This window comes from Alosa sapidissima, chromosome 19, assembly GCF_018492685.1.
Source record: "Alosa sapidissima isolate fAloSap1 chromosome 19, fAloSap1.pri, whole genome shotgun sequence".
In the NCBI taxonomy this organism is placed as follows: domain Eukaryota; kingdom Metazoa; phylum Chordata; class Actinopteri; order Clupeiformes; family Clupeidae; genus Alosa; species Alosa sapidissima.
Genome location: NC_055975.1, coordinates 9032276 through 9055781, shown reverse-complemented (window position 1 = coordinate 9055781; position 23506 = coordinate 9032276). Strand labels below are relative to the sequence as shown.

The 23506-nt window shown below is 44.9% G+C and overlaps 1 protein-coding gene across 1 annotated transcript; it reads right to left on the bottom strand.

Moving 5' to 3' along the window:
• Positions 1-5: 5 nt before the first annotated feature.
• On the bottom strand, positions 6-22065 carry galnt16 (UDP-N-acetyl-alpha-D-galactosamine:polypeptide N-acetylgalactosaminyltransferase 16). The gene is made up of 15 exons (XM_042071309.1): positions 21506-22065; positions 16741-16922; positions 16309-16407; positions 16044-16111; positions 11298-11363; positions 10806-10927; positions 8334-8421; positions 7957-8041; positions 7513-7616; positions 6411-6537; positions 5987-6079; positions 5546-5629; positions 4875-5001; positions 4098-4214; positions 6-832 (listed from the first exon to the last, which is right to left on the bottom strand). Exons 1-15 carry the CDS (start codon positions 21710-21712, stop codon positions 689-691), a joined length of 1713 nt encoding a protein of 570 aa, XP_041927243.1. The 5' UTR covers positions 21713-22065; the 3' UTR covers positions 6-688.
• Positions 22066-23506: the final 1441 nt, after the last annotated feature.

Genomic DNA, 23506 nt, shown 5'->3' with positions numbered 1-23506 from the left:
TCCATGTCTCATCTGATCTATTTGGAATTACAATGAGCCAAACTTAATGACCATCAGCCCTGACAGCAACTGTAATGTTTCTCTTGGCTCTAAAAACAGCCTAAGAATTTATGAGCATCCTCATCCTGCCTACAAATATTTTATATTTTGAAATTAAAGACTTAAAAAAAGATTATGGCTGGAGCTTTCTACAATATATACAACATCACTTTGAGGAATGCACTGTGAAACTCAGAGTCAAGACAGCCATTAAAACGATGAACAGTCAATAACTTCCATGGATTTTAAGTTAATCAACGAGAACCACATCGGCCATGAGAATGAGAGAATATAGATATGAGCTGTTTAAGAGGGTAAAAGGTGCAATAAATCTTGCCCTCTCTCTCTCTCCCTCTCTCTCCTTCCCCCCCATCTCTCTCTCTCTCTCCCTGCATCTGCCTATCCATCCCCAATATCATCAATCCTACTGACCACAGAAAGAAATGTCACAAAACACCCCTTGGACCAAACACAATGGCATTAACCTTTGGACAAAAATAAAGTCCTCTACTACTAAGACAGCAGCATCTCCCGTCCACTACAGTGTGAAGACACGCTCCTCAACCCCTGGAGTCCCAGCGCCCAGTCAATCTATCAGGCTTTGTCCACCCAGAACTGCGTCCTCCTCTTCATCAACTCTCTCCGAAGGTCAGGTGATGAGCTGGGGCTCCCACGATTGGCTAGCCAGCTGGGGGTGACACTGGGTGATGACTGGTGGACCGGCTAGGGGCTGGCTGTCCAGGCAGAGACCGCTGACCATGTGCTGCAGGGCCGTGCCTTTAGGCCTCCACTTCTGCACAGGTGAATAGAGAGAAGCGGAAAACAGAGCTCACAGTTAAACATCAGGAACACCCTGTCATAGTCGGATACCTTTAAAAATGACACATCTTCACTGCTATTTTTTTTATTGGTGACATAAAACGGCAGATGTGCAACAAGATGACCCCCGCTCCCCGAGCACATGTGGACCATGTGTGCGCGTGTCCGACGGGCGCCGCATGTGCCACTTCTGAGTGGCTGCTGCTATGATGGGAGCAGCTGTCAAGACACAGGGAGTGACGGTTCCTCTGCCCATCTCATGACACCTGAGCAACAAGGGCCCATCTGGCGTGGGGTGAGAAAGGTGAGCGAGTTCAGGCCAATGGCACGGTGTCTGGCGCCAGCCGGCCGGCGTGGGCCTTTGGTCTTGGCACGGCGGCCCAGCAGCAGGTTTGAGTTAGATGCAGTAATGGAGCAGCAGGAGTCTGACTCAGGCCTCAGGATTACAGTAATCAGGCAGCTAACACACAGGCTCACTCTGACAGGCCAGGCATGGGCCGACCCCACGGAGGAACAGACAGCAGATATGCTCGACCAGTCGAGGGCATGCTGCCTCACTCTGCTGCGTTTAGCCTTCCACACTGCCACACTGTGTTTACGCTTCCACACAAGCACACTGTCTGACTGCTAGCTGTGTCTATTGGTGGTGCTTAGTGAGGTTCCCCATTCACTGTGAAGCTTTGAGGGCCAGATGTACGTACATTTGCGAATGTAGCGTTATCAGCGCCATGGACAAACCGTAGACAGCGAACACTGTGATACGTGGTATTTATCAAACTTTCAAGTAATCTGCGCCTTTCTCCGTCCCCTACCGCAATTTACGAACGTCCACAACTGAATGGTATAGCCTACATACAAGGGCAGTTGAATGAAGTTAACTGATGACAACATTGAAAGAATCAAACGTTCATGAAATAATACAATACGACAAAGCAATCATGAAATAATACAATACATGATAAGATGTCAACAAGCAGGGAGATAATGAAGATCAGTAGTTCTACTCAAACTACTTGTGCACGTAGGCTATGGAAGATTGGTCAAATCTAGCAAGTAGGAAAGTTTAAGTGGATGACGTGAAAGTGAAAGTAAGGCATTCGAAAGGCCAACAAAAGTTAATTGCTTTTGATATAGAACAAAGACGCAAAACTGGTGCACTAAATAGCGATTCTGTGGTCTTTGAAAGGTTCTCTTATTGACGCATTTAACCACAATTTGGATTAACACCTGCTTTTTACAAGGCGGAGATATTTAGGTGCAGAATAGACATGCGCTTTCACGGGCAGTTTTTGTACATACCGCAGAATACATAATTAGGCGCTCTTTACGCTTCCCCTCCCATCTCTTTACAGCAAACTCCCACTTTCCCCATGACCCTCCCATTAATGAATATGCATGACACGGAAAAGCGCAATTTGCCATTTTGCCAGCTCCCGCAACAGGCAGCCTGCACTTTTACCTCAGTGCAGCCTGTTTGTATATACCTCGCCATGATTTTACACGCACGTTGCGAAACAAATACGCCTGAAGTGGGCGCAAAAGTGTTAGTACATCTGGCCCTGAGTGTCTAGAAAAGTGCTATATATGATCTTAATTTGTGAACCGATACTGCCAAAATGTTGCATGAGAGAGTAAACTTTGGCCATTTATATATAAATATAGCAATCCAAGTAGAAGCACTCCCTCTGGACACAAATGGAAACACTTGCGGCATTTTTAAATGGAACTGTGGGGGCTTTTTGAGTTGAGACTGACTATAAATCGATGGTTCATAAATCAGTTGGCAAGGAGAGAGGAACAGACCCTGGCCTGTAGACAATGATAAATTAATAAGATGAACTTCAGAACAAAACACACACACACACACACACACACACTCACACACAGACACACACATAAAAACAATCTGAGAGACTAAAGCTGGACTGAGTGGAACCACATGGTAAAACAGGAGGTGTGTGTGGGGAGAGTAACAATAGTTTTCCTCGGCTGGGCTGTTTCGATAAGTGTTTATGTTAGTGTGAAAGGAATGCATATGTGCATGATGAAAATACGCTACAGTTGCGTCTGTGCCAGTCTGGATGTGAATGTCTGCATGAATATGAGTATGTGAGTGAGTATATCTGTAACATAGAGCTCAATTCATAGAAGAGGAATTGAGTACATGTGTGAGGAATTATTCCAATTTGTCAACCAACAGCATTTCACTTCACATAAGCTTTTTCACAATTTAGCACGACCTAATGGGATTGAATTACAGATTCTGTTCCAGCTATTTGAGATATGTAGGCTGTGTTGTGTAATGACCATACATTATGGCAGACATCTGGAGCTTGTAACTTTACAAGCAACACAATGGAGGGTAATGGACCAGACCACGGCCGCTGCACAAAAAATGTCCTCTACTTTAGATGCCTGGTCAGGCCTCAGACTGAGCCCTGATCCCCTGCTCATCTCCGGGGCCCACAGTCCAGGAGAACCGAGTCAGCGCTGGGCACTACTACAGACACACACACACACACACACACACACACACACACACACACACACACACACACACACACACACACAAATACAAACACACACACACACACACACACTGTACACAAACACACACATACACGCATGAACAAACCTACAGATGTATACACACACGCACACACACATACACATGCACTCATACATACACACACACGCAAACATACGCACACCAACACATGGTTTGGGTTAGGAGTCCCCACCTAAAAGACGTAAATCATCCCTGCTGCCGACCCAAATGCAGTGGGGAGCTCAGTCATAGCAATGACGGATGAGATAAGTGTTGCAAGAAGGGGGAGGGGAGAGGGATGAGTTGGATGCTCTGGGGGGGGGGTTCCACATATGGGATAGGGTGTCAGTTTGGGTACAGGCGACCCCCTCGTCAGAGATGTGTGCATCTCCAGGGCAGCGTGATGTCTCTCATCTCTGGAACACTTGTCTGTCACTCCTTGAAAACTTTCCACACGTTCGACGCCCCGACATGGACGAGGACAGGGTCCAGGACACGTGTTGGATTTGTTCAGACGGTTGTCATCATCGTAAATATCCTTGACCCGTGGTGCTGTGCTGCGCTGTGCTGTTGCTAGTGGACTACCAGGTGCCAGTTATAGGAGCTCTGGGCAGGTTAGGGGCCATCCCACTGAGATCTGTGTAACACCCCGCCCCCAAAAGGTATGCAAACCACGTTTGGCAACGCTTACCTGTCTGGGTTCCTTGGAGTTGCAGGCCTCCATCTTGACCTTTGACCCCGGCGTGAAGGCGCTGATGGCGAGACAAAGGTCCAGCTGCCGGATTTGAGGCTCAGAGAGTATCCATCTCTGCGAGTGGGATTGGAAACAACCAGAAGAGAAAGAGTTAAGGCCGGCCCACAACTCTCCAACCCAAATGCCGCGAAGATTAGACTGTCAGCGCATCGATAAGTCAAATGGGCCGCAAGGATGCAGCTTGCTTAATATCGTCTGTTCTTATCTTTTGTATCCAATTGTAGAACTGTAGAATTTCTTTTGTTTGTTTTTACACTTTTGACATGATTTTGATCCTTTTACAATCATTTTACAGTTGTTTCACAACTAATCATTTCAATTTATAAGTGTAGGGTTATAGCTGTTGCACAAGTTCATATTGGAAAAGAGTGAACAATATCAGCCAGTTCTTATCAAATTTCATATACAGTCATACTGCTAAAAGTCATCTAAAAACAAATGGCTCTTGTAAAAGTTACATTCTTAAATCACTAGTCATCCCAAGGGAGGAGGAAATGTGGCCGATTTTCTGTTTTTGGCATAGAAATGCAGTGTGAGCCCAAGGAGGGAAGCCTGGCTCTGTGCGGTGTGATTGAAGAGGAAGGCCTGGCTCTCTGTGTGGTGTGACTGAGTATAGAGGCCTGGCTCTCTGTGCGGTGTGACTGAGTATAGAGGCCTGGCTCTCTGTGCGGTGTGACTGAGGGGGAAGGCCTGGCTCTGGACAGTGTAACTGACCTGTGCCTGCACTCTGCTGGCGCTGTTGCTCTTACACTCGGCCAGGCCCAAGCTGTCTGTCCCGTGGGTCTCCAGACACTGACCACCTTGCTTCAGCAGACTGTACACAGCCTCTTGCTCAGGGATCCTAATCACACACACACACACACACACACACACACACACACACACACACACATGTACACATAAACACACACACACACATACACATGTACAAATAAACACACACATGCATACACATGTACACATAAACACACACACACACACACACACACACACATGTACACACAGGTAAACAACACAAATACACACAGACAGAGGCACATAGCAGGGGAGAAAGCATTTGGAAATTAGCCAGAGAGCCACACTGAGATCTTCCAGATGGGCTCTGCAGAATGCACACACACAAACAAACACGTAACCACTAACAAGCACATAATGTCTGCTCCCGCTTCGCAATGCCATCTATCTAATAACGTTTCTGGTTGTCATAGAAGCAGTGAGAGGCCTAATAAAAAGTGACAAACAGCTAATGGATGGGGAACAGACAGTTTCCTCACAGAACACACACACACACACACACACACACACAGACAGTTTCTCATCACACAGTCAGTCTGCCCTGTCTGTCTTTCACCTGTCTGTGGCCCAGCCGATGGCCTCTCACCCACCTGAGCTCAGGATAGACGTTCTCCAGGTACCAGCGGAACGAGTTGCAGTTTAACTTGTGGCGCAGCTCCACCCGTTCTGTGATGCTGCAGGGGGGGGGGGGGGGGGTGTAAAAGAGATCATCATTACATAAGATAGAGAGAGGGAGAGAGAGACACACGCATGCACACACACACACACACACACACACATCTGATAATTACTTTGGCAATACTATTGTCTAACTCTTTGTAATGCCAATCAATCACCTTTGAACTGAATCGAGAGAGAGAAAGAGGGAGAGGGACAGAGGTGCATAGGAATGCCTCCATTGTGTCTAATTACATCCTCCACGCTGAGCTCACTCAGTAATGACAATGAGAACAGATGTAAGGCAGACTTTCATGGAAGAGGAATGACCACACTGAGTCAGCCAGTACGAGGCAAAGAGAAAGCGCACTTACCTCCCAAAGGCCTTGCCCTGAGCGGACGGCCGAGCGGCGTAGTAGTACTGCTTATACTCGTCCATCCACACCTCCGCTGCCCGGCGCGTGTTCCTGTGAGGGCAAGAGAGGTAGGGACACTGACATGTTACAATACTATGTATGTCTATGATATATAGAATAACAATATATGGCTTTGGTAATAATGCACTCATTCAATCAAACCCTTAAAAGGACAGAGAGACAGAGTCAGATGGAATGACAGAGAGAAAGGGCATACTGATAGTAGGCAAGAGGGACATGAACAGAGGAATGAAGAGAGAGAGAGAGAAGAGACAGAAAGAAAGACAGACAGACAGAAGGAAGGAAAGAGAAAGAAAGAAAGAAAGAGAGTGACAGGGGTCCCCTACAGGCGCAGGTCATCTGGCCTACAGATGCCACTCACTTGATATATGTCAGAGCGTTGCCTTCTGGGAAGTCATAGGGGTGGCGCTTCCTGAAGACATGGCCCACTCGACTGCAGGGCAGGATCTCCAGACTGCCCCCACACATCCACACACGGAAGGACAGCTCTGGGGAGAGGAGGGCAGATTGTAAACGCAGGGGCAATTTATTAACATCAGGTAGATCAAATGTGGACTATGAAGTACTGTTTATTCTGTGATCTGCTTTAATGTGGTGAAGGTTATTGAATTGTTTGAATGGCCAGTTGAAAACAGGTGCAGTATGCACTGTATGTGTGTGAGACGGGTATGTGATTGCTATTGACATCATGATGAGACATGTCAAATTCAGTAGTTTAAAGCAGGAATCACAGATCTCTGCCTCGACTCTGGATCAGATCAACTCTCTCTCTCTCTCTCTCTCTCTCTCTCTCTCTCTCTCTCTCTCACTCTCTCTCTCTTTCTTTCCTCTCTCTCTCTGGATATAGGTACATTTCCTGAGTCTGTTATTTATTATCCCAACCCTAGTAAAATGTAACTTAGTGGTGAGCAAGAGGGGGCTCTGGATAACCTCTCGTTTCATGCTCACACAAATCACACAAGCTACAGATTACATGGGTTTAGCAGGAGAGTTTCAAACACGCTGGTTAAAATGGAGGACAAATCGGCAGAAAGAGCTTTCACATTGCTACACACTGAAGCCCCTATCCTCAAAGACAGAACAACACAAGAGAAAAGAGGCTCTGAGCTGCCATTGATTTTCCTTTCTTTGTTGTTGGGATGCTTTGATCTGCAACAGCTGGATGACACGGCTGATGCAGCAACCCTGTAGGAGGGCACAGGTTCCTTAGTGTGGATGCTTTGGACCTGAGGGGTACGCTGATGTCAGATGTGTTTTGGTTGATAGAGCGCACCAACGGATGGTTGTGGTTTGGGCCTTTGAAGGGCAAATCAGTTCGGCTGGGCCAGGTGACAGCAACGTATTATGCATGGATAAAAACGCAGTAAGCTACAAATGTTCCGAAAGGGGGGCAGTGTGTGTGTGTGTGTATGTGTGTGTGTGTGTGTGGTGGTGGTGGTGGGGGGGGGGGGTGATAAATTTACCAAAGTTCTCTCCTCCCCAGATGTCCATGTGTGTGTCATACTGGCCCAGGTGGTTGAACCAGCTTTTGTCCATCACAAAGATTCCTCCAGCAATGACTGGAGTTCTGGAGGAGAAGCATGGAATTAGTTATTTGACACTTTAAGATACAGTAGTGGAAAAAAAGAGTTAAATAAACGACTTGCTTCATTGGGGCTTGTAAACACATTAATTCTGTGGTGGTGACAGCAGTTTGAAACAGATTTATTAATTTATTTTGATGCAGTATTACCCCAGCTCTATTATGAAACCATTCCATATTCTGAGCCAGTAGTTTCCAAGAGCGGACTTAAAGGACTAATACATCAGCCTCACACACTTGGAGTCCCTGAGCACAGCTGAAAGATGGGAAATGGAACTGCACTGAGGAATCGCACAACACAGTCACATTCCAAGGAAGTACTCACTTGATTGGCTGAGTGGGGTCATTCCTGGCCATCTTCTGTTCAATGGGGATCTGCTCCCACTTAAAGTGCAAACTCCAGTCAAACCCTGAGAGACACAGAATGGGTTAAACGAGGAAATAGGATAGAGAGACAGACCAAGACAGACATAGAGATATTCACAATCAGATTCAAAAATGAATACAACCCAGAGGCTATGTCTGGAGTAGATTGTGTTGGGCAAAACATGGACGGGCTTAGCTTGTCAGTCACTGTCAAGTCTGATTTACCCAAGCAGTGTGTCATGTCAGCTCTCTCAGGTGAATGTGACAGCTGTTACTGCCCCCATCTGGGCATACCCACTCCCCCCCCAACCCCCACACACACACAAACTCACTCACCGCCCCTCAGGTCAGCAGAGGCTGCCAGGTACGCAAAGTTGTCCAGACTGATGACATCAATGATGGGGCTGACGACCCTCGTGTGGTCCTGGAGGAAGAGACAAAAACGGGAGGTCTTAACATTCCTAACGGGAGGCCACTCCACCACTCTTCCAAACCACAGTTTGTGCCTCTAGTTCAGATCTTATGACACTGTGGCTACTCTGCTTGGAGAACCTCGAAATTGCAGGATGGAAGCAAGTATCTACAGATGAAGCCAAAGGATAAGCTCATTCTGACATCGGAAACCTTTTCCCAACGAGCAAACATAAGCAAACGGTGTCACGCATGTATTCCATAACATACTAAACTGTCTCTCCACATAAACATCCCACACGCGCACAGAGAGGGATACTGAGGGGTTAAAACTGAGAAGTAATATGAGTTGTATAAACAAAATGAACGTTGTATAAATTTGATAAGTCTCTCTCTCTCTCTCTCTCTCTCTCTCTCTCTCTCTCTCTCTCTCTCTCTCTGTTCCTTTCTCTCTGTGTGAGTGTAACTGTGTGTATGTGTGTGTGCCAGATGGCAGTGGACAGAGCAGAAGAGTTTGTTGAAGTGTGTGTCTCTTTTGGTGAGAGTGTATGTGCGAGTCACTCCAGGATTGTGCGTGTGTGTGTGTGTGTGTGTGTGTGTGTTTGTGTGTGTGTAGTGGACAGTGTATTGGACAGACAGGGAGTTTTACAGTACTGCCATCAAAGCATGTTTCTAGTTAGTGTGGAGCCGTTGTTTGGCGGGGATCTGAACGCCTGCTGAACTCTGCTCTGTGCATCAGTGTTGTGGGGGAGCGCCCCGGATAAAGCTGCGCTGAGCCAAAAGCACTCTGGGAATAATCTCTCACAGCTTTCACAAATAAGCTCCTCATGGATCTTATTAATACGCAACTCGGATTGGGAAGAGAACATGGAGGCACTTAATTTCTAATTAAAGATCTCACACACACAGAGTGACAGAGAGAGAGAGAAAGAGGGAGAGAGAGAGAGAAAGCGAGAGTGACAGAGAAAGAGAGAGAGAGCGAAAGAGAGAAAGAGAGAAACCCGGCGACCTCTAAAGAGGGGACGGACATATCTAGTAGTTAGGGGAATCTAATGGGTTTAATGGCAGTGCATCTAAGCCCACTTCATAGGAGTAGTGATTGGTGGAAATAGACAGGTTAATGAGGCCATGCCCAGGAGGCTGAGGCTGTGTTACCAAACCTGGAACATGGAGCACAACATAACAGAGGTCAGAACACACGCGCGCGCGCACACGCGCACGCACGCGCACACACACAAAGACACACACACACATCATGTTGTGAAAGGGAATCTAAGGTTACCACAGATGTGTTGAAAAAGAAGAATGAGTCACTCTCAGCAAATTCACAATCGTCTCCATGGGCAACTAAACAAAACCCAGGGAAAACCTGCAGTTTACATTTCCCCCTCCACTCAAACCAAGAGGCATCTTCAGCATAGATAAAAGAATGACACATGTAACTGTGTGACAACACCAAATTAGTCCCAGCCTAAAGAAATATGTGTCCTGAAAGGATCAGCCTCCAGCTCCAGGAGTCAGGTCACTGTTCGTTAACACTCTCATTTGTGCTTGTCTTAATCAAGCCTGCTGACTCTGTTATTAAGAGTGACTGCTGTTATGGGTCCCATCTGCCGAATGGGAGTTTAATTGAGGGATGGGAGTTCCCTGGGTGTTGTGGGGAAGACTGGGAGAGAAATGAATCAGCTGGAAGACAATAGAAGGAGGGATCAGGGAAAAGGCCTAGAGAGGGATGTGGTTAGCTGTGAGCGGGGGGAGCAGCTGTGTGTCTGTGTGTGTGTGTGTGTGTGTGTGTGTGTGTGTGTGTGTGTGTGTGTGTGTGTGTGTGTGTGTGTGTGTGTGTGTGGTGTGTGTGTTTGTTTGTCTGTGTGTGTGTGTGTGTGTGTGTGTGTGTGTGTGTGTTCCAAAACTACTCAAGGCTTAACTCCCCATGGAGAAAAGTGAAGAAACAAGTATCAGGAGCTCATAAAGTCAGACTGTGAGTGGGTGTGTGCCTGACCTACAGTGAATGTATGTTTATTTGTGTGTGCTGGTGTGTGTATGTGTGTGTGTGCGAGTATAAATGTGTGTGTGCGCTATTTGACAGTTAGCTGCTTATCTGGGTTTCTGGGCGTGGGTGTGTGTGTTGAAGTGTGTGGCTGTGTGAACCCATGCAACAGAAATGTGTTCTTGTCTGGGAGACCATGCACAAATATTTGTGTGTGGGTGGCTGGGTGTGACAGCGCAACGCTGGCCAGCCTGAACTCGGCGACCAACAAAAAACCACAGTCCCGCATTCTCTGATGTGTTCACAACAACAGGATGCAGTGGACAGTGGACAAAATGTCAGTGGATGTTGTGTTGTTGGACTGGGTGACATGTGGTCGTGCAGAGACGTGACTGCGGGACTCATCTCACCTCCTTGACCCTCTGGATGAGGGGCTGCAGCCAGTCCGCGTTGACCTCACAGTGGCTGTCCAGAAAGGTCAGGATTGTGGCCGAGGCAGCATTGGCTCCTCGCACACGCGAACGAATCAGCCCTGTAGACACATCAATTCGTCACCATAACTGAGATGATGATCTCAAATGACAACAGTCTCAACACTGTGTATGAGAAAATCAGGCAACAACATTAAGTCTATGTTGAAAGGAATGTACAAATTCACATTACCCTTTAATATTATAATATAATATGAATTAATATAATAATATATTCATATTTCCCATTTGTTTTCATACATTGTTATAACAATACTTTAACAACAAGACTTTAACGTATGTCTGTTCCATCTGACAATCTTCTCTCTGATCTCCGTCGTTGTCGTTTTAATCCTGCATGAGTGGATGAGGTGAGTGTCTCACTGTCTCACTCTCACGTCTCACTCTCACGTCTCACTGTCGCTCACTCACCCTCTCGGCGTCCGTTCCGCAGGCAGCGCACTTTGGGGATCTGAGAGAGCAGCTGGCAGTCCTCCGCTAATAAGACAGGAGACACCTGATTACAGATAGAACACACACGTCCCTGCGCACATGGGCGCGTGCACACACACACACACACACACACACACACACACACACACACACACACACACACACACACATACAGACCACACACACACACGCACACACACATGCGCACACACACACACACACACACACACACACACACACACACACACATATACAGACCACACACATACATGCGCACACAGGCACACACACACACACGCACACACACACACACACACACACACACACACACACACACACTCCGTGCTCATTGGCATTTGGATGGGTCTGAAATGGCCTCTTTTTGTGTTGGCTAACGATTCCGGCCATGACTCTTGCAACTGGGTCATTCTGTGTCAAATCAGACAAAATCCAGGAAAATGGTTGCAGCACCGACTCACCGATTTTCCTCAAAGTTTGTCTACACAATGCTTAGGTTCCATAACTAAAACCTGTAAAATATTTTTGTTCAATTCTATTGTTTTCATAGTCTTTTTGCCCTCAATTGTTTACACTCTCTAAAAGGCCTTATCTTGGAGGCCATGTTTGGACATTCATATCTTAAAAAATACTATTCCTAGCCTGACGAAACATTGTAGAATGAAAAACAAACATGCTCTCAGTAAGATTCAACCATTAACGGTTTGTACCACACTCTCATTGGTTTTATAGAAGTCCCTAGTTTCAGAAAAAAAAACATTAAAAAAGTGATATTGAGGGTCTCAAACCTCTTTTATTGAAACACGCCTGCCATCAATCAGTATTTTCTCTAGAAATATAATCCTTTGTTAATGTTGTCCCAAAATGTGAAGTCTCTGAAACAAATGGCCATGACAATAATAAGGATAAAACAAGGCGTGTTTGTATTTTGTGTCATTTTCATGCAACTGAAATGGTATGTAGGTTGGCTAGTAGGACCATGAAAATCTATGTGGAAATAGCTAAGTATATGGACATTTAGTGTGTAAAGTACCAATATTGTACCAAGTCCCATTCACAGAATAAATGCATGTAGTTACAGGTGTTTTGGGAACACCAAAATAAACATTAACAAAAACCAACAGATTTTAGCGTCCCCTCATGTGAAACACGGCATAGCATTTTACTCCTTTCACAAGGCATTGACTCTGATAGACACTTGAATTTCATTAAATGGAATGGCTATATTTTATTTCTCATATTACAAAAAGAATCAAAAATTCCTAATACCGTGAAAATGATAAGGATGGCATATATATCGAAAATGACACAAAAATACAAACACGCCTTGTTTTATCCTTATTATTGTCATGGCCATTTGTTTTGGAGACTTCAAATTGTGAGAAAACATTCATAAGCTGATGTATTTGAAGAGGAAATAGCGACTGATACCAAATGAAAAAAACCCTGTTTTAATACCCTCAATATCACACTTAATGCACATTTTTCCAAAATCTAGGGCCCTTTCGAAAGAAAAGAGACATTTAGTACAGACTTTAAATTGTTTACACATGCTTATTATGAGTTGGTCTTCCACCCTACAAAATTTGGGGAGGCTATGTATTTGTCAAGATATTAATGCCCAAACATGGCATGTGTTTTTCAAGCTGTAAAAATTAAAGAATTTCAAGGTCTGAAAAAGATATAGACAGAAGATTTGCACAGAGATATTTCACAGGCCTTGGTGTTAGGACCCATGCAACAACCCTATCTGATTTGACACGGAATGACCCAACTGTTATTTCATCAGAAAGCTTCCAACACAGAATGTGAGTAACATAAGGCAATACTGTAGTTGCTCTGGTGACCATGTGTCATTGATTTCTCAGTATATACTTGTTTAAAGGTTTTCAGCAATTATTTGATGCACATGACACATACAGATGTATAACATGTCTCATATGATGTGTGGTACATTTCAGTATGTCCAATGAGTTGCTAAAAAGGCAACAAACGCTTGAAATTCTGTACAATATTCTTCCCGCCTTGATATTATTAAATTGCACAACAAGCAACTGATGCACAAATCTTGCTGTAGCAAAAGCATTGCAAAACTCCCTCTCTCTCTCTCTCTGTCACTCTCTCTCTCTCTTTCTCTCTCTGCTTTGACGTTATCTCCAAGCGCACTGGCATCTTCCAAAGCGCTAGAGACATGACTTTAGCTGAGGCGACGGGAGGCTTGGGCTTAACAGTAGTTTGATCATGCTGGTCCCTGACTGCGCAGATCAGATGGATTTGGCCCATAGTGACACGACCTCACCAGAGCGTTGCCAACAGAGCCACATCAGCGCAGACGAGACGACTAATCCACAACGCAAGGTAGAGAGAGAGAGATGGAAAGAGAGAGCGAGAGTGAAAGGGAGAAAGATATCTGTACTTGGGTGATGGATAAGACATCTATAGGTTTAAGTGAGTATGTGTCTGTGTGAGAGTGTGTGTGTGTGTGTGTGCGTGCACTGTGTGTGTGCGTGCGTGCGTGCATGCGTGCGTGTGTGCGCGTGCGTGTGTGTGTGTGTGTGTGTGTGCGTGTGTGTGCGTGCGTGCGTGCATGTGCGTGCGTGCGTGTGTGTGTGTGCGTGTGTGTGTGTGTGTGTGTGTGTGTGTGTGTGTAAGAGAGTAATAGAGAGAGAGAGAGACAGATGGTGTGGGAGGTTAGTGGGGGGTGGGGCTGGAGAGCTCACTCTGGATTACCATGGAAACAAAAGTCACACTCTCAAATAAACACATACACAAAGCACACAGCTCTACGCACACACACAAACCAGATGTGACATATATCCTAAAAGAAGAAGATAAAGTCTGTGTGTGCGTGTGTACAGCTTTGTGCTGACAGGTGAGCCGCTATGGGAACGCATGTGTAAGCTCATGTGGTCTGTTGTGTGAAGGGCGAAGATCATGATGAAGATCTTGATTAAGACTAGCATTAACAGGATCTAGGGGCTGCAGTGAATCCCTTCAGTCCAACCACTTCAATTCCTGCCCTCTCATCAACCCTGGTGCCTCTAAGCTCATCAAGGCCCAATCAAACTAGCTGCACTCAGTCTGCAACCTGAAGCTCTATGACACGCGACATCCCACAATAAAAATGGCAATTCCGCCGCATTTCTGATTACAGTCCAGTGCTTCACCAGAGAGGACGGGTCGTGCAGTAAAAGAAGGTGATCACACCGGAGCCTGCAGATGTTAACATTGCTTATTTTTATTTTTGAACAGTGCACCAAAAGACGAACGTTTCAGTGTAGGTTACATCTTCAGCAGAGTCCAGAGTCAAGCCAAGATATAACCTTTATCAAAACGTTAGTCTTTTGCTACACCGTTCAAAAAAAAAAAAAAAACAAGCAACAAACATCTATGTGCTCCGGTTATCCCTTCCTTTTACTGCACACTTAGGACTAGGCACACACCAGGAAGTGCACTTTGCCCATGCTGAAGGCCTGATCACATGGGAGGGACCGGAGGAGAACACGCTCGGTCTTCTCAGGATTCAACATGATGTAATGGCTGCACAGATGCTTTTGGTGTATGCCGGCATCCGTTTGCAGCTTTAGATGGGAAATCGCTCTCAGCATCTGCTTTGCATTTCTGTGTGTGTGTGAATAATCTCTGCGTGGGCTCTATTAGCATATTGAGGAGGAAAATAAATATTAGTTGCTCAATCGGTTATGATCTAATCTCGGTCGATCAACAGCACATGCGTTGCCAGGCCATCTGCTGAGGCTCCATGGACGTGGTATCATCAATAATGGAGAAGAAACGGAGAGTACATAGAGTAACAGGGTCAAAGTGCAGAGTAAAGCTTAAAAAAAGCTGTGTGTGTGTGTGTGTGTGTGTGTGTGTGTGTGTGTGTGTGTGTGTGTGTGTGTGTAAGCTATAGTGAGAGGCAGTGTGGAGTTATATGTGTTGCATAAGTGCATAATGGAGAATGCATGTTTGCAAGTGTGTGTGTGTATGTGTGTGTGAGAGAATGTGAGTGTGCGTGAGTGTGTGAGTATGTAAGTGTGTGTGTGAGTGTGTAAGTGTGAGTGTGTAAGTGTGTGTGTGTGAGAATATGTGTGTGTGTGTGTGTGTGACATATTGCCACTAACATAAGGTGCATGTGGTGGCGATGAGAAGAGCAGCGCATGGCGTGTGTGGAGGGGCTGCATGATCTCACAGCAGTAACCTGGCTCCTGTTCAGGGGAAAACGCCTGTCATCTAAACACTCCCACCTCCCCGCCGCCCCAACATTACACTGTAATACAGAGGATATTATTTCACCTTTTCCTTCATTTCAGCATTACGGAGTCATTTGTAATGGGAAGCTGAGCTGCACGCCATCGCTGCGGCGGAGTCGCTGGCGTTGGCGGACCATGAGGCCATTTGCATCTCTCTTGGCAACGGTGGTCACATATGGACATGAGGTTCTCATTTTCTCTAGCAGGCACTATTCCAGGATGCATTTTGGTTTAGTATGACGTCAGCTATGACGTCAGCTATGTAAGATTTTTTTAAATCTTACTCCTGTTTACTCTCGTTTTGTCTTGATTATACAAATGGCCATCTCCAGCAGACTCCATTGCAGTAGCCTGCTCTCAGTAAACAGCTCTGTGTGCTCTGTGTTGAGATGTTTCTTAGGAGACACACCACTAAGCCACAAAAAAAAAAAAAAAAGATGAAGGACATGCTTACGGTCAGAGCTGAAGTCATCCACCAGGATAATCTCCTGAATCAGAGAAGGAGGACTCCTCATCAACACACTGCCACATGGACGGAGACAGAGAGAAAACCATTAGACAAGAGTGTGTGTGTGTGTGTGTGTGTGTGTGTGTGTGTGTGTGTGTGTGTGTGTATGTGTGTGTGTGAGAGAGAGAAAGAGAGAGACTGAGATAGAGAGAGAGAGAGACTTTTTTTAACAGCAAGCTCCCTGAGCACCTGACAGGTGCAGTCTAATCACCTTTTAATGGTGCGCAGAAGAGTGGACCGGGCCTCATTGTGGAAAGTGATGATTATGCTGGTGGGGGGCAGGTCTGGATCAAAACTCACCGAAGCGCACCTAAAAGAGACAAAGCCATTCAAGCACTGATTTTTCCAACAAGCCGCTGCCCTACTTACAATGAATGCTATTTAAAACTTTTAAGAACTGTAGGGTGTGTGTGTAAAGGGGGCATCTCTATAGGTTTAAGGTTTATTAAGGTTTATTAAGAAGTATGTGTGTGTGTGTGTGTGTGTGTGTGTGTGTGTGTGTGTGTGTGTATGTGTATGTGTATGTGTGTGTGTGTGTGTGTGTGTGTGTGTGTGTGTGTGTGTGTGTGTGTGTGTGTGTGTGTGTGTGTGTGTGTGTGTGTACGCGCGCACGCGCGCATGTGGAGGGGTGGTGTTGGGTTACCTGTAGTGGCGAGTGTCTCTGATGGCCCTCTCGCTGCCCAGTCGGTCGCTCTCCTGCAGGTTGAAGGCATGCTCCCTGTAGGCGTCCTCCCCAGGCTTCAGCTGCTTGCTGGACAGGTAGGCCTTCTCATCAAAGCTGCCCACCAGCTGGTTCTGCAGCTCCCCGTGAGGTGCATGAGTGACCTACAGGGACACAGTGGTAGCACTGAGTGGCATGACCACCATCTTGTTCTGCTGTCTCTAATTTAAAGTAATTCAATTGTACTGAAATGAAGTCATGGCAAAATAATAAAATAAAAAAAAACTGTTCTTGTTGCATAATGCTGAGCAATTGGAAAAAAACAGTGTAAGTAAAATAAGTAAGATAAATGCATTCTACCCCCTTTTTATTTACAATGTCAAACTATGTTTTGTACATAACTAGGTTAAATTGGCAATATTTATCTCAAGCCAGATTGGCCACTTGGCCAGATTGCACATTTTATTCAGCAGAGTATTTCTTCCCAAGTTTATCTTTACACAGTGTAACCTGGATGATACACATTTAAGCAGCCTAGCCACCAGTGGCACAATTGAATTAGAAATTCAATTCAAGGTATGATAAAATTGCAGCATTATTTTTGATTACTTTAACATGGAGTATCTCTTATCAACTCTTATTTAGTTCAATAAGAATACTAAATGTTGAAAACTGTTATATTATAAGGTAAAATTTTATAATGCAAACAATACTCTTCAGCCTCTAGACATCTGCAAAAACAAAACAAGAGCATTGCTATTAAACATAATTTGCAACATCTCCAGGACTGAGCATAGGGACATCAGTCAGTACTCAGACCCTTAGCCAACATGAGCCTGAGCTTGGTCCCCTCTGGACAACAGAAAGGCCACGTATCAGATTACTCCCTCATCACCAATAGTGCACTGGGAGCTCAGGCCTGCTCAGTCATAACCCATGTTTTCTATCAGTGTAATTGCTTATTATTGGAGTCCTGGTCCACTTGTAACCAGCAGTAAGAAGCTAACTGAAGCTTTTACTGTATGGATGGCTGGGTGACCTCTGTTTTGATCAAAGCGGGCCAGATTAAGAGGGTGGCTAAGGTATAAGAAGCTGATGAGTCTGAACAGGGACATGCATGAGATTTAAACTTGTAGGAAACATCTGGATACGGCTGACAGCAAACACTATGAAAACACTTACACACAGGTGGCTTACCTGGGAAATCTTAAAAAGACAACACGGAGACCATAAAAAAAAGAGAAGCGAAAAAGAGGGGGGTGAAGGGAACGAAGGAAAAAAGGGGGGTGGGGGTGGCATTCCTCAGTGAAATGTTATTAATTGGCTGTCAGGGGAATGGTTTAGCGCACGACCAGTTTTTCAGATGGTATGACCTCACTTTCATTTCTGTGGAGAAAGCCCTCTCACAGCCAGAGTGAAATACTCTGCATTTTAAACTGCTATATGTTTCGTGTTGCATGTTGCTACATGTTTTTGGAAGTCTGAAGACCACAAGACAGAATTTCCTGCGAAACCCACTTTTCCTTTGAAGTATAATGTTAAACTTAACAAGATTAATATGAAAAAATTTGATATTTTAAATGCATCTTAAATGGATATGAGTTATATGTAACATATTTCAGTTGTGCTTTGATTTACTTTATTGATATCGTGTGATTAAAAAATGTAACTCTATAACCCTGTCTCGCCCATGTAATTGAGGCCCTGCTCTAAGAGATTGTTTTCAGTTTTAAAATCAAATTTAAAAAAATGATCGTAGCTATTTTCCTCGGTCAGACCAGGTCTCAATGCACCTCAGGTAAACATGGTATTAAAATAAAGGCACGTTGATGGAAGCAGACACTTGTATTTCCTTCAGAATTCAAGGAGCTTCCGTCATTTCTGGAGGCTTTCGGGCATTGAGAAGGAACACTGAGGTGAAGACAAATGTACAGCTCTTCCTTGTATGTTTTAGAGATAGAGTATGAGATGTACATCACTCAAGGTCTACCATGTGCCTACATATGTTGAGAATGGCAAAATAAAAAATAAAAATTAAATTAAAAGCAATTGACAATAAACTGCAGGCATACATCTCCAGATCTTAACATACAAAAATAGAAGTCTTAAAATAAAAGCCCTTCGATACTAGGGCAGGATATGCCAAACACAGCAGTGTACTTCATCCCCAAAGGTACTTTTCTAGCTTTAGCGCACACATATATTGGAGATGTCGAGATGTGAAATTACATCTAAAATTAGACAGGAATCATGGGAGACTTTCATAGCTGATCTGACTTTCAGAAGCCCCCAGTTTCTGAAGTTTCATAGAAAGATCCTGGAACAAAGGGCGAGGGAGAAGACCTAGATTATCTAACAAACTTAACTCATTAAATAATAACAATGCAGACAGTACATTCTTCAGAAATACAAAGTTATCACTGCAATGCTATGTGAGACTATGAAAGAATTACGTTATTCACCGTGGCTACAACTCATTGGATTACAAAGCTTTACACCATGTGACTGACAAAGAAAGAAACAGAGAGAGAGAAAGCAAGCAAGAAAGGTTTTAAGTTCTGGTTCTAAGTAGAATCTTCAAGGACTGCAATGTTTATCAGCTTAGACTGGAGAAGAGTTGGTACTTTTACAACATCCAATCTTAATAAAACTATCTGACAATATTTTAATAACAAGGGTTTTTCAAACATTTCAAGAAGGTCTGCGTGCGTGAAGGTACAGCGTGCCAGGCCTTAAAAGCTTATCACATATCAAAGCGTGCAGTGAGACAGCAACAGGGCGTTTTAGGTTACCTCGCATGTTTGGCTCTTGTGAACATGTCTCTTATTAAACTTGGGGCCATGCTGGCCTGAGACAGCACTTGCACCAGGGTCACATGGTGCACAGCCAGGCACTTCACAGAGTGAGATTATCCCACTCCTTAACCAAGAATGCATCTCTAAACAATCAAAGCTGTAGCAAACAAGTGAAAAGGCTTACTAAAGATACAAAATTATCCAAAAACCAACATCTATGCAACTACCTCTCATCATTCCACCAAGGAAGTTTAAGTGTAATGGTTTATGTTCTAAGGCTGGCCTGCTGTAAACAGAAAAAGCATGGTCAAGTCAGTGGATTTTCTTTGTCACATAGCGACCATTAGTCATGATGACATACTCCAGAGGTTTTGGAGCACACTGCACTGTTACCATGGAGCTTTGTAACGTGGCACAAGGATGCTGATTTTCACTAAGCTCAACTGGGCAGTTGAACACTGCCGACATATGGCACAGGGCAATGGAGGCCGAACTCTAGGAAACAATGTTTTGATGGAGCTTAGCCTATATTCAATCATTCTGAACATCATAACACAGACAAGTACTATACCCATTATCATTATTTCCATCTCTGAAACTATGGAATGACAGGCAGGAAGCCATGTAGCCTACGAAGCGAATGTGTGTCGGTACCCTAGAAGTCAGATAGGCTACGGTTTGCTTACACTAGCATCACACATTTCCAGACCACCAAGGCCTATTAAACACCCATTGATTATGCAACCTCACAAATATATAATTATGTATATTAAAGCTTTCGATAGGTTTTAAATATTTCCATCCATGTCAAGAATTTGGCGTCTTAAATGTCAGACGAAGATCCAACCAAATTCGTTCCCGAGGATTGATATCCGCCAGCGTCCTTTCTCACGGCTGTCGCCATTCAATGCCTACTAGACTTGTAAAATACCAGGAACGGAGAATGTTGCGTCTCTGAAACACATTCCATCCACACTCTGTGTTTTACGTCTTTGTTCTACCCATTATTAGCGGAATAAACATATTTTATAGACCGAGTAAAGTTGTCAATCAGGAATAAAAAGCCGTCCCCTCATCAAACACATAACCCCTTTAAATGCCAAAATTGTGACACATAAAGAACCCGAGCGTGCCACCAGGTTTAGTTTGCCTTGTGTCATTAGTTGCCAAATGCTACATGACTCAATACTGAAGGTATAAGTTAGGCTACTCTACTACGATTCAACTACGAACCAAGAGCAAATTATTTTCGATCACGCACTAACGACACATTATATTATAGGCCTATATAATCACAATATCTGCAGACTATATGAGGTCTAGGTCTCCATAGGAAGGTGTTTTACAGGAAATATTTAGTAAAAATGACAGAGCAGGCGTGCAATCTGCCCAAAGTTCGCTTGGCTGCAGGCGCGCGTTAAACATTAATGTTGCTTAAATATAGCGACCTATGAATGTCACTGTAAAAATATAGATTTTCTTCTTATCATGTTTTCGTAGTTTATTCAAATTCATATCCACAAGCACTAGCTACCTTAATGGCTCAACACGATTCAAACAAACGCCTTAAGAAAAGGGAAAGCACGCGCGCAGCTACCACCTGCACCGGTCTTAAGGGAAAGCCTCTTACAAGGGCCACGTAAAAGCCAACATGGATTTCAGTCTTACCAGTTATTTTGCAGCTAGGAGGACAGAGAACTAACAGCAGCAACTACACTACGTCAAATGTGACATCTCATTGTGTTGGTGCCAATTTATACGGCTATGTTTTGCCCAGGCAGGCTACGATGGCCGTGCTGTTCGTGTGTAAAAGAAGCTTCAGCTTTTTGCGTCCGTCCAAACACGGAATACTGGCGCATCAACATGCAGCACACACTCTCCTGCAGCTCACCACTGTTCGCGTCTTCTCAGTTTAGTAAATAACCGGACAATTTCATCTGCGCTTCACTTACTATAAGTGGAATAGTCCGGTCCTCGCGATGTATTTCCACGCGTCCAACAGACCCTTTTTGTCCATGCGATTTAACGCCTGCAGCCCGCGGCTGCGACGCCGAAGAGGCGGATGAACGTGGTTTATTGTCCTGCCACAGGTAATAAAATGTGCCCAGGATCCAAGCGACGGTCAGAATAGCGATGGCGTTGGCCCGAATCCTGCGCATTGTGAGCCCATATGGAGGGCTCCGGACTTGTGCCCTGGTGGTTCAGGTTCGTCTGTGTTGTGGGCAGTGTGTGCTCGCTGCCCTGTGATGCTCTGCGCAGCGGCTGTCAGCTTCTCTGGCTGCAAGCTCCTCTGATGGAACGGAGATCCCTATAGAATTTTCCGCACTCAGAAAAGCCCGGTCCTAGCGCCGTGAGATTTTCCTGGTCAACGTAATGCGCGCATCATTGTCAGTGCAGGGGTCAAACATTTTCGCTTTTATCGTTTAGGTTTAAGCTGTAGATGTGGGCATTTTGGACATATACCATTCAGTCTTCATCTGTTGATAGGCTATTTGCCAAGGAACAACACGTTTCACTATGTTGTCGTCTCTGTATTGGTCATACGTCATGCAGCTACGAAATGAGCAGCGACTGATGCCCAAAGCGGTGAGATTCCGCATTTTTTCATGCCAAGCAAAACAATCATATACATCGCATGACACATTATGGATGCACTTTCCTGGTTTTGGACGCTTTCACATTTTGCTGCACTCAGGGATTATGGTTTCGGATGAGGTCATTCGCACCCCACCTACAATGTAGAGACTAGTTTAATACTATGCAGCTGTCTCTACAGTATCAGAGATTTGAGAGTGCCTTTCCCTCAGTGAAATTAAAACTTGGCGGTGGGAGAGAGAGAGAGAGAGAGAGAGAGAGATAGAAAGAGAGCACCATGCAGAATAAGAAGAGTGATTTCTCCCATTTTCCAATTACAAAAAAATGGTGATGGCTTAATCCAGTCCTTAATGATATTTTACTCAAGACTGCACCTCATCTAGATTTACAGAAATAGACGTTTAAATACGTTACGGTTTATTGCTTTAACATGCTACTTTCTCGGACCACAATGTCAATTAATAATTGACTGAGGTGGTTGGATTTCTCTCTAGAGTGGCATATCTGTTTCTGGCCTGCCTACTTTGTTTGTGCACCAAATCCAATTATACATGTAAGCCTAGAGCTCGGCGTTCCCAGCATAAGTGGCGCATGAACCGAAGCCAAGAGCTGCCTAACACAGAGATCAAGGAGGACTTCTCAGCAAAGCTTCAGATTCGCGTTTAGCGCAAATACAGATCGTGAGTAGGAACTGTCATCAGTCTGCGTCTAGAGAATACAGTGATACAAAGGAGCGTCTGTGTGAGGGTTTGATGTTTCACGGGAGATTTGAAGATGAGAGCGCAGGGAACGGGAAACAGGAAAAACACAAAAAGAGTGCGCATTTGTGAACGAATTAACATCTGGAGTCTGCCGCGCAATGTACAGCAGCCTGCCATTCATGTCAACACTGTTGCTGTTTCTCCGCAGACGCGGTGCGCCTTCTGGCCGCCGGACGGAGCGCAGCCTCCTCTGATGAACTCCACCCCGCTAACCTCGCCAGAGTCTCGCCGCTGGCATTTCAGACATCTGTGCCAAAATGGTGATTTCCCAGAACGTGGGAAACAAAGACACACACAGTCAACACACAGAATCGTTCTCTCTCTCTCTCTCTCTCTCTCTCTCTCTCTCTCTCTCTCACACACACACACACACACACACACACACACACACAGCGAATTCCATGCTACTAAGGAATTCCACTATGATAACAGTGGAAATGTCCAGCCTTCAACCAGCAAACATCCTTGGTCTTCTGTTGGTCTTTTGTGGCACATCTCTAAGTGAGGTGTCCAAACACAAAGTATAGATCCCCAGACTGGTCAGACTGCGGACCCCCATAAGATATTTTCGGACGTAGAGGAGGAGGTGGGTCTGGA